We start from the raw sequence: 11,935 nt of genomic DNA, 5'->3' as shown, positions 1-11,935 counted from the left end.
CGGTTAACTTTTACATCATCAAAAGCAATGTTAAACTGTGTTTTAAGCAGATGTAAATACTTTCTTTTTAAAAAAGATGTAAAATTTCTGCAAAATGTGATTTCTAGGAAGATATGTGTTGGCATTAAATATGGCACAATATAAATGTAAAAGTGCTTTTATCAGAAGATAAATGTAGTAGCTCTATAATCTGTGACACATGTTAGTGTTTTTCAGGCTTAATGAACATTAGGCGGATAAAACAGCCTGTTCCTTACAGGGTCTTCTGAAAATGTCCACAGGATGATCTTTCCCCACTAGTGACACTCCGTGGTTTGTTCAGGAACAGTCTGGTGAGTCACCACTGTTGCAGAAAGGCTGAATAGAAAATTTGTTGAAAGTTGCAAACGCGTCCTAATGTGTTCGCTTTTCAGATGTGAAGGAGAACAAACGGTGGCGCCGTAAAACGGGGGGGCCACTCGTACCCGCGTCGTCCCCTACCGGCGCTTTTTATCAACACGGCATCAGCCGAGGGGCGTCACGCTATGAAAGCGACCAAGAGAAGGAACAATTTCATGTTCTGCTTTGATTTGACATTTTCAGATCAGCTCCTAATCCTCAGCAGCTGAGTAGCAGATTGCTGCTCTCTCTCTCTCTCACTCTCTGTGTCTCTCTCTGTCTCTCTCTGTCTCAGCTGCTCTTTTTTCCCCCCCGTACTTTCCAGTTATCACAGGCTTCCTGGAAGGAGATGGTATCAGCGAGCAGAAAGGAGACAGCAGAGCTTTGTGGCTAGAAGCACAGTTTCTGCCTTGCGTGCACGTAGCGCAGTCAGGGCCGGCCGGCGGCGAGGGAATCGATGTTCGTGCTGCGTGGGTAAACACACACCAGTGGCCGGGCCGAGGTCGCTGACCCCGGCCTGGCAGCTGGAGGCCAATTCTAGCTCCTTTCATCTTGCTGAACTCAACGCTTTTAGGTTCATTTCTAATGATCTGGTGGATGAAAAAAAATAAATAAATAAAAAAAGCAGGCCTAGTTGTATGTTTTAAGCTCTCCATGGCCGTCTCAGGAATAGCAGCAGAGCTGTCTTCCTGCACTGCAAAAAGGGATCTAAAAATAAGTAAAATGTTCTTTTTTTTTTCTTTTTTTTTTTCCTGCAGGGAGAATTTCAAATTATATGGACACTACAAAGGGAAAGTAGGAGAGTAAAAGAAAAACAAGAAGAGAAAAAAAAGAGAAAGAAGAAGTGAAAGAAAGAAGAGATAAAAGGAAGAGAATGATAAAACGTCCTCTGTCTGCTCCATCACCTGGAAAGAGACACAAAAAGAACGGCACAACCAACAGACATAAAGCAACAGATACAATCGTGTAACACCTTGATACCATTGCTAAATCATATGTATTATTATTTAAGCTTAAGTAAAATGTTCTTAAAGTTAGTGTTTTTGTCCTTGATTTGACCAGGTAAATAAGATTATTTGCCAATGGAATGAGTATTTTGACTTCTAAAATAAGATAATTAGACATATTGCACTTGAAATAAGACGATGGAGATGAGCTGTTCCTATTTTAAGTGCAAAATTCTTATTCCATTGGCAAATCATCTTATTTACCTGCTCAAATCAAGGACAAATACACTAATTTTAAGAACATTTTACTTATTTTAAGTTCCGTTTTTGCAGTGTGGAGTCGTTTTTCTTTCGTCCATGCTGTGTGTACCAGCTCTTTTTTTACGGCCTCTCTCCCACCCACCAGCCTTTTCACCAACATCCTATTAGTCACCAGACGAAGCCTCTTTTACTCCGGGGGATCGATCGCCCGCGCTGGCCGCGCTCCGTTTGCCCTCTGGACCCCCGTGACAGTGTGCCAGAGTTCACCTACGCATCACTCAGACACACTGCGGCGGAGTCTCTCTGCTCGCCATCCCCGCGAGGAAGCTCAGAGTGCCAAGACCACCCTAGGGCTTCAGAGAGTGCATGCTGGGAGGCCTGGGTGGACGCACCGAAGGATGGCCGTGTTCTGGAAAGCGGTGGCGGGTTCGCTGCTCCTCGCCGTCTGCCTCATGGGAGGACGCGTTGACGGGCAAGGGAACGGTAAAGTATGTAATGCTGCTTAACGCACGAACGACGCCTGTAAATCTGTTGGCAGGTGTCTTTTTTTTTTTTTTTTTTCTGTACGGTGTGTTAGTTTTTTACCTGCTGTTGAAGTAAATACAAGCTTTTAGATTTGAACTCGAAAGTTAGAATTGGTTTTTTGATGGGCAAACCTTCCAGCACAGGTTTCTGCACTAATTGTGAGACTTAAAAAAATAAAATGGAGCGTATCGGCCTGTAACGCTGGAATCAACTCATACTGCAGCTCCTGAGCTAGTTGAAGGGAAGCGGGGCTCAGACATTTGTTTGGACTTAGGACTTTGGTCAACAGTGGACTCAAAAAAGCCAACTTGTTCAATTGACACTTTAAACTTTGAGAAAAACAGTCATTTTATAAGGTTCTCTGAGGTCAATTGCAAAGAGTTAACTCGGCGACCTTGTGTCTGTTTCAACCCAGTTTTTTACTTTATCTTAAACTCGTTTTTTTTTTTACTAAACCGGGGGCTAATTCGTTTTAATTTGGTTTATTAATCGGATTAGACCTGAGAAGACCATTACAAAAAAAAGATTATTCATTGAGAAAAGTTCAACAAGAATCACCAGCAGAAAACAAATGAAACGTGCTAAATCTTATTTATGTATATATGCGTACAGGTAGAGGCCCTTCAATGAGACATATAGACTCCAGTTGAATCCAAGTCAATTGTATTCATTTGGAAAAGTTATCCGGTTATGTTGTCTGCATCAGAATCGTCCAGAGCAGTAAAGTCCAAATTGTGATATAACAGTGAGAAATCTAGCCGATCACTTACTGTCGATTGGGAAGAGGTCCAGCTGACTGCGTCAAGCTGTTGACATTCGCTTCACCTGAGCAAAAACGTGAAGACGGTGGAGAGGAACCCCTCCCTTTTAAAATGAAGGACCCTCCAGCAGACCCCAGCTCAGTGTGGGAGACCATCTGCTGCGACCGTAGGAGGACAGGAAGGAGACACGCTGAAAAATGCAAAAGCATTGAGCGAGGAGTACTTTCTATAAGAAAGACAAATAAAGAGAGGCACAGAAATGTTAGAAAAAGACCCACGAATGGCTTTTTTCAGAAAGAACATTGCTAACAGAATTACTGAGCCGGGAGTACTTTCTATAAGAAAGTTGGGTATCCAACTTTCTATAAGAAAGTTGGATACCCAACTTTCATGAGTCTGTCCACTTAATGACCTCTTGACTCATGCGCTATAGTCACTTCCTTTAAAACCATTAAGACAAAGAAGACAATCGATAGATAGATAGATAGATAGATAGATAGATAGATAGATAGATAGATAGATAGATAGATAGATAGATAGATAGATAGATAGATAGATAGATAGATAGATAGATAGATAGATAGATAGATAGATAGATAGATAGATAGATAGATAGATAGATAGATAGATAGATAGATAGATAGATAGATAGATAAGCAACATTAAGGAAAGTGTAGTAGAGTAGCAGCCCTTTTTTCAGCCACCTGACAAACACTGTGCAGCAAAAGGTTTTTGTGGGCTATCATGTTTTGCTCTGTTATGCCAGAGAAAATTAAATATCAAGAAAGCTAAGTTAGTTTTTTAGCTAGTCTAACTACTGCCATCATGCAGGTTTTACAAATGCACAAGGTTTTATCGTGTGAAAACGTTTCAATCTGGTTGTCACTGCCTTTGGATGGGCCTATATTGTAGCTTGTTTGATGAGCTTTAGCTCAAAAAGGAGTGAACTCTAAGAATCTTACATCTGGACTAAAAATGGAAAGCCTGTTGTTCATGCCAGGAATCACAGTCAACACTGGGGGCTGAGCACCCCTAAAGGTCAGATCCTAGAATCGCCCCTGGTGCTCACTGTTGTGAAGCCCACTTATTTTATACGACTTTGGTCCTATCTTTTTTTTAAAGTCGCTTGTAAATTTTGTGAGTTGCGGGTTGCATTTTTTTTTTTTTTTTGGGCTTGTTTCTGAAAGTGAAGTCAATTGTTTGGGGTCTAAACTAAGGGACGCTGAAATATCGCTCCGCCTCATAACACACTGCAGCTCATCCTGACAGGAGCAGAGAGTAAACTCAGAATGAGCCGATCTGCCTGTATTTTCTGCAGTTTACGGTTGCAATAACTGATGAAAATGAAAGTAGATTAGGCGTGCAGATCACCATTTTGAGCAGAGATTGGTTCTAAAGATAAGTTTTATACTCATCTTCCAATATTGCAGAACCCAAACCATAAACCGTACTTTAATGCTTATTTGTTGTCTTTTTATGTCTCTAAAATGTAAAATTAGTATTAATTTAAATTCAAATGCTTAATACCATGTCTATCTTTGTTTAAGAGGTTAAAAAAATATTTTGGCATGAAAATGGATATTTATTTACAAGGGGACAGATCGGCTATTGGGACTTGCTCTGGGAGGTGGCAGTACTGTTCTTCACCAACATGGATGCCTCCATAAAAAGGACCTTCAAATGAAAATTACTCTTACTTAAAAAATCATTTATTGAACATTATGTAATAATTGTATATTTAAACATTGTTCTTTGTCTTTGAGATAACACCAAATTTAATCTGTCAATATCTGTTGCCTCTTGGGGTAGTTCTTTGTTTGGTAAATACCCCCTAAATGTTGAGAAGATAATGATGTGCCTCGAAAAAATAACTCTTAAGCCTACAGTGCTGATATAGATGTACTGATTGCTTCTTATATCAGCACGCTCATTAAACATGTTAAATAAGGGTGCATTTCACTTTTCCTTGCCTATGGACCCAAAAGATTTTTTGGTTCGCTCCGCTCGCCATTTGTCCCCCCCCCACACGCACACACACACACACACACATTTTAAAACCTTCCTACGCCCCTGTTTTATTCCACTTCCAGTTTATTCACACATTTATATAGATTTGAAACGACAATATCCATAACAAAGCATGAAAAATGTGTTTATTTTACATAAAGTTGAGGCTCTGGTAGCCCTTCATATAACACAACACCAATGAAGTAGCTCTCAGTTTCAAAAAGGTTGATGACTGCCGGGGAAATGTGCTGACAGCGCGTACCATCAGACCATGATAAAATTATTTTGTACAACTGGAATGACAGAGGAATATATAGTCGTATTTTTTAAAGCAAACTGATGTATGTCTGTAATCGGCTAAAACCCAAATACCCTGCAGGAATGTTTTGCCCACGTTAACATGAGTGAAGTGATATTATGGCGTATTGTGCCGCTGATTTAGACACGGAGCCTACATCTGCTTCTTTGCTTTACCATGCAAACCTTTCTCACTTAAATAATCAAAAACAATCTTTTGGTGTTTTTTTTGTGTGTTCCTTCAAGTTTTTCCTGCATTTCTTTCAACTTCCTTTTTGCACGTGGAAGCGTCCTCCACATTGATTGAGCATCCTATTACCGAGCCTTATTAAGAATTTGCCCCGGCGTCCTTTGTTACAAACTGATTACGCCTCGGGTTTGATAGACACGGTTTTAACCACTAATCGATCAACGTATCTGATTGGCGAACACAATGAACATTCACGGTGCGCGACAGAGCGAATGCATTAGTGCTAATTAAGCCGAGAGCCTTATCGTCGCGCTCGTGCCTTTGCAGAAGGAGGTATCGGGGGACTCCATCATCTACCTCGGTCAGGAGAGAAACCCCTGGAGGCCGCTGATCCGCACCACGGCCAACCTGACAGAGCTCAGAAGGTGAGCTGGACACTATCGTCCAAACGTTCGTCTCGGGCGTGACGTTTAAATTAGGCCATCTTATCTCTCGGCCTTTGCTCTTTTTTTCTCCTGTGTTTTTTTACCCGCGCCGCGCAGCATCAAATCCAGCTTTCAGTTTCGGACCTTCGACCCCGAAGGGGTGATTTTCTACGGAGACACCAAACACGGAGAGGACTGGTTCGTGTTGTCCCTGAAGGAGGGGCTCCCCGTGATGCAGATCAGCAAAGAGGACGTCCAGGTCAGCGTGACGGGTGGGCCCAAGCTCAACGACGGCAAGTGGCACACGGTGAGTTTTCCAGCGAGGCTTTACTGGCCATCAAGATCCGTTTTATTTATTTATTTTTTCTCTCCTCGAAGTTGGACGTGAGCAACAAGGGAAAGTTCGTCATCCTGGAAGTGGACGGCTCACCGGGGCTGGTGGTGGGAATGCACTCCAAACAGACCAAGGAGGTGGTTTCTGGACAGCTTCGACTGGCCCTGGGTGGGATCCTCACCGACAAGGAGAAGATGATTGTTGAGGTACTTTCAGTGGTGGTTCTAGACCGAATTTAGCAGGGGGGGGCAGGGGGGGGCCAGAGTTTTTTCACGGGGGCACAGAACAAAAAACTAAGGAGGTCAATATTTAATCGTTTAATATATTAAGTAAGCCAAAGAGACAACTGTGGCTCTGGAACTGCAGGTTGAAGACCCCTGATCCTGTCTCAATATGGCTGCAGCTAAACGTGACACAGCTTGATTTTTTTAATTAGTGTTAGAGTAAAACTGTAAATGTAAAAAAAAAAAAAATACAATTGATCCAAGTGACCAATCAGTCACAGTACCTTTGTCAGCATATATCATCGAAAGAAATGTAATATCATGTCTTTAGTACAGGGGCCATAACAGGGGGCAGCGCCAGCTCTACAGGGGCACTGCCCCCTGTTTGCCCCCTTCTAGAACCGCCCCTGGGTGCTTTATGTTAATCCCGCCTGAAGATCAGCTTTTTAACCTGGGCACAACCATTTAGCCTCGTTTACCGGAATCAGACTTATTATATACTGAAGTCCAAACAGTGCATATTTCTTCCTCTGGTAAACGGTGCTTTGCAAAAGTTTTTACATCCGTCAAACTTTTCCACCACGTGTCATGTTACGACTGCTGATGTCAATATATTTTATTAGGATTTTATATGCTAGATCAACAGTTAAAGCATGGTTTTCTATTTTGCTAATTTACTAAATACATCCTGCAAAGTGTGGTGTAAATTTGTATTCAGCCCCCCCCCCCCCCTGAGGCAATGCTTTGCAGAATTGCCCTTTACTGCATCTGCAAGTCACCTGGGTCATGTTTCCACCAGCTATGAACATGTAGAGAAGAATGTTTTTACCATTAAATTTTTATGCAAAACTATATTAAGCTCAGAGAGAGTCTGTTAACATCCACTTTCAGGTTATGCAAATGATTCTCAATTGACTTTAGCTCTGCACTTTTACTGCATGTTAACCCTACCATTGTTGATTGTCCTGCATAAAAACATCTATATGTTTGTCACTCATTTAAGAAAGTTAAATATATATTATATCGATTCATTATACATAGAGTGAAATATTTCTAGCCTTTATTTACTGTGATTTTAGGTATTACCTCATAGATAATGAAAACCCAAAATTCAATGTATCTGAAAATTTGAATATTACAGAAGATCAATAAAAAAAGGATATTTTAAACAGAAATTTCAGACTTCATATCAAGGTAGTTGATTAATATGCGCTGAAGAGGCCTGGCCTCTTCTTGCATGATTTACTGCGTCAGTGCGCCGCGGCACAGAGCCGGCCAGCCTGTGGTTCTGCTGAGCTGTTCAGGAAGCCCAGATTGCTTTATAGCTGCCTTCAGGTCATCTGCATTGCCGGGTCTGGTGTCTCTCATCTTCCTCCTGACAGACAACAGCTCAGAGATTTTCTTATGGGGTTTCAGGTCAGGTGAGTTTGCTGGCCAATCAAGAACAGGAACACCAGGGTCCTTAAAACCCACGTTGGGTACCTTTGGCAGTGTGGGCTGGTGTCAAGTCCCACTAAAAAATAAAATCAGCACCTCCAAACAGATGGAAAGATTGCTCCATAGACCATGGTCTTCAGAAAATCCGGTGGACTAACACCAGCAGATGACATGGCAAACCCAAACCATCACTGATGGAGGAAATCTCACAATGGTCCTCTTCCTCTAGACCTTGATTTCCTAAGGAAATGGAAACTTTACTTCCACCTGAGAAGATTTTTCTGAAAACTGAGAAACAGTCAATTTTCCATTTTAGGAGTGCGTTGACGTGAGGAATTCATTTGACTGTGTTTAGTAGCTCTTGATGCTCCCCCACACTTTTTCCCTTCACTAAACTTTCTCTGCAAATGCTTGGAGGCAGCACTCAGTGAACACCCAGCTTCTTCAGCAATGATTTTTGTAACTCACTCTTCTTTTGGAGGGAGTCAACGAGCATCTTCTGGATATCTGTCAAGTCAGCAGTCTGACCCAGACTGATGGACCATTCAGAGGCTCAGGAAAACCTCTGCTGGTGTTTTGAGATCATTAGTTGATCGGGACTAGACACCATGGTTTTCTGATATTTATCTTTTTTTTTAAGATTACGATTTTCTAAGTGACAGAATTTGGGGTTTTATTTAATTTAAGCTTCCCAGGATAAAGGGGACATTTGTCAAATTCCTGTTAAAGATGAAAACCATAATTGTACTTCCACTCAGGCTCTGCTCGGAGTCGACACATGACGGAAAATCTTTATAATGCGGCCTGCAGTTCGTGGTTGTAACGTATTTTTTAATCATTTTGCAGGGCGCAGGTCTCCTCTAAATGCCTTCTCGGTTGTTTGTTCGCAGTTTGAGCCGCAGATGGACGGCTGCGTGCGGGAAGGCCGCTGGCTGAACCTCAGCATGCCCTGGGAGGCGGACGCAGACGAGCTCAGGGTTTGCCACCAGAACATTCAGCCGGGCAGCTTCTTCGCTGGCGAAGGCTTCACCGTCTTTAACACCTCGAGCGGTAACGCTGCGCCGAATTATATAAGATGCATCACGCCGATGAGTTCAAACACCCACTGGTGTGATGACACGCTCAGCCGGGGTCTGGGTATCTGAGCCCAGTGTTGTTGAACTACCCTGTGTCATTGCAGTTTTCCCTGTGGAAGAAGATCAGGGCTTCAGAGTGGAGCTTTGGGGGGACTTCAGTCAGATGGATGGAACCGTTGTGAGCCTCATGTCCTCACAGGAAGAGCTGCTGTGGGTTGTGACGGCCAATAACAACACAAATGTGCGTCCGGAAATTTCTAACCGGCAACTCGGATCACTTTAAAAAACCAAATAAAGTCCTGTGATCGTTTTTTTTTTTTTACGTGATCTCTATTCCCGGGTTCACAGGAAGTTCATGTCGCTGTTGGGGAGATAATAGCCACTCTGAGAAACACTTTTAAGAGGCTGCAGATTACCATTCTGGGGGATCTCGTGAAAGTAATCAAGGACGCAGGCGAATCAGATGTAACGACGTATTCTTACGAACTGGAGAGCCGCCCTGGATACCTGACGACGCTGAGAGAGGGCCGCCTCGCCATCGGAGGTCTCCTGGGTGAGTATAAACCCATTTTAAAGATTTGTCTTTATAGCTGCACAGCTTCAGATCCCGTATTTGTCGTTCAAAACGGGAAAACTTAGGAGTAAAACAAGCAAGAAGAGGGGAAAAAAGTGAAAACCATGAACACACTGCTGAGGGCTGTGCAGTCCACTGTAATAAGTGCTGTAATTAGTCCATTTTTCACTTCTCAGGTGGTGGTAAGGATATGGTTGGCTCCCATTTCCTGACAGGCTGTCTGGAGAAGATCCAAGTCCAGGGGAAGGATTTGGATCTGGATTCAGCTCTCATAGACATGTCAGCTTCATCTCACAGCTGCCCCGCATAGACGAGGAGAGCATGCTTGGACTGGATGGGGACAGGATGCTGGCTGTGGAGGAATTTCTTTCATTTACTACGGGTCCATAATTCATAGAAAATAAGATAACCGCAAATTATTTAGATAAGTGAGGTACGCTGTATGCTAGAAAAAAAAACTGATGTCTTAGAAGAGAATATGGAAACAAAGGGAAAATAAAACATCACCAACTCAAACAAGTGAGAAGCAATTAGTGGCAGCAACGAGATGAAAAAAATCATTGGCATGCAGCATGACTGTAGAAGCCACAGAACAACCGAAACACAAAACCGAATAGAGAACACTATAATGGTATGAAATTTAACTAAAAATGTATGTTTTAAGCAATATAATTCATCAAATGAAGCATAATTTAGAAACAGAGCAACTAAAGTGTGCAGAAGTACCAAAACTTAAACAGGTACTTTGAGATGAATGGTTATTAAAACATCAACACAGTTACCAAAATAATGAAGAAAAACGAGTTCACTGCTGCAACTGCTGGGATCATAAGCAGACAGGGAGGCACAATGTATTCACAGATTATTTGTGCATGACTTCTGGCTCTTCCAGTCTCAAGAGTTGCTTGTTTCATAACCTGTCCACGGTATATTTCTGTATTTTTCCACTCTACACGATACTCATCGTCTCATCAGAAAACTCTTTTCTTGTACCAATTAACCTTAATATTTATGTAATTATCCTTTAAAGCTTTAATAAATAGAAAAACAAATGGATGTTTTGTTTTAGCTTTTTTTTATTATTATTATCCGTGATTTATTGATTGGTTGATTCAGATTAACCTCATGCGTGACTGGTTTAGTGACCGTGGAAAATAACCTAAATGTTTGGCCATGAATAATGCATTTTTCTCTTTGACATGATTAGTGGTGAGTAATAATTGTGCTGGTACATTTAAGGCTAAATGAAGGGGAAATTATGCTGGGGTGTTTTCCACTTCAGAACGAAAGCGACGGAGAAATGGTTCGACGATTATGTTGCGCCCTCTAGCGGCTCAATTACGGCAGTGTCAGCCAAGTCACAGCAGTGGATCAGGTCACTGAAAATATATTAGGCCGTGGGCCAGAATCTGTAGGACGCTTCCTTAAGAAGTTTCGTATGAACTGTCAGGGGGCAACTTTCTTCCACCAGGATAAGTTGCTACACATAGCAGTGATCTCAAAACACCAATGTTCCCACGTTTTCGCTTGCACATTAATAAGTTATAGCCGATAAAAAATCTAAACTGTGGCGCTCCGGTCCAAGAGGTCACGTGATTCGATTTTTGCTGCTCAGCCAATCAGATCGCTGTATTGTCAGCTGTGCGCGTTCATCAGTTCATCATGGCTGCGCTCGTAAGATGTTTGTATGCATTTGTTTCCAGATGAAGAAAGCCCAATAATAGCATTTTCTGGCGCCAGCTGGCAGAGATCTTGATGGCAAGAAAAAAATAAATAGCCCAGACCATCTGTCCATCCATCCATCCATCCATCCATTTTCTAACAGGCTTATCCCCGCTGGGTTTGCGAGGTGCTGGTGCCGAGCTCCAGCTGTCAATGGGTGAGACGCGTTGTATAAACTCGTTGTGCCAAACGAGTTATCCCCTTCGGAATTTGTAGAATTTTGTATTGTATTTTTGAAATCAATAAAAGTTTTAACCTCCAGCTTTGTGAAGTCTAAATATTTTAAACATCACATTCTAGTAAAATGAAATTTATTTTTTTTAAACTCCTAATACGTTGTTCTATTTTTAAAAGAGACATATCTCGTTTTCTTAATACGGTTAATATCTCGATAAGGTTCTTGGTTGAATTAAAATCTTATTAAATCTGATAATTTTGGCTGTGCCTTTATTCAGTGTTCATTTGATCACACGTGAAATCCGCTTTATATAATCTATTCATGCGGGTTTAGCTACCAAAAAAGAAAAAGACGAACCAGCAGACAGCTGTGATGGACTTAGGAAGGTGGATTTTGGTTTCAGCAGACAGACATTCGACAATCTAATAACATAAAGCTAATATTTTCGTGACACATCTGGAAATGACCGTTTTCTTTCTCATAACGTATTATACTGGATGGATGGATGAACGATAATGTAACGACACCATTGCTATATTTCGTTAAGAAAAGTAAAACATCCTCATTTCCACGCCTAATAGGTTGGAAATGAGGCGGAG

General features: G+C 41.8%; 1 protein-coding gene across 2 annotated transcripts; it reads left to right on the top strand.

Moving 5' to 3' along the window:
• The first annotated feature begins 820 nt into the window (after positions 1-820).
• shbg (sex hormone-binding globulin) lies at positions 821-10,016 on the top strand. Of its 2 annotated transcripts, XM_036146412.1 has the most exons (9): positions 821-852; positions 1,732-2,074; positions 5,694-5,791; positions 5,909-6,098; positions 6,170-6,331; positions 8,677-8,836; positions 8,967-9,103; positions 9,211-9,415; positions 9,613-10,016. In XM_036146412.1, the coding sequence occupies exons 1-9, from the start codon at positions 836-838 to the stop codon at positions 9,744-9,746; spliced, it is 1,446 nt and encodes a 481-aa protein (XP_036002305.1). In that variant the 5' UTR covers positions 821-835; the 3' UTR covers positions 9,747-10,016. The 2 variants fall into 2 exon arrangements, with proteins under 2 accessions (XP_036002305.1, XP_021178365.2); XM_021322690.2 differs by lacking the exon at positions 821-852 and having other exon boundaries at positions 1,847-2,069; positions 9,613-10,015.
• Positions 10,017-11,935: the final 1,919 nt, after the last annotated feature.

Source organism: Fundulus heteroclitus, chromosome 14, assembly GCF_011125445.2.
Source record: "Fundulus heteroclitus isolate FHET01 chromosome 14, MU-UCD_Fhet_4.1, whole genome shotgun sequence".
Lineage (NCBI taxonomy): Eukaryota > Metazoa > Chordata > Actinopteri > Cyprinodontiformes > Fundulidae > Fundulus > Fundulus heteroclitus.
Note: the sequence above shows the minus strand (reverse complement) of the source record. Positions and strands in the feature narration are given on the sequence as shown.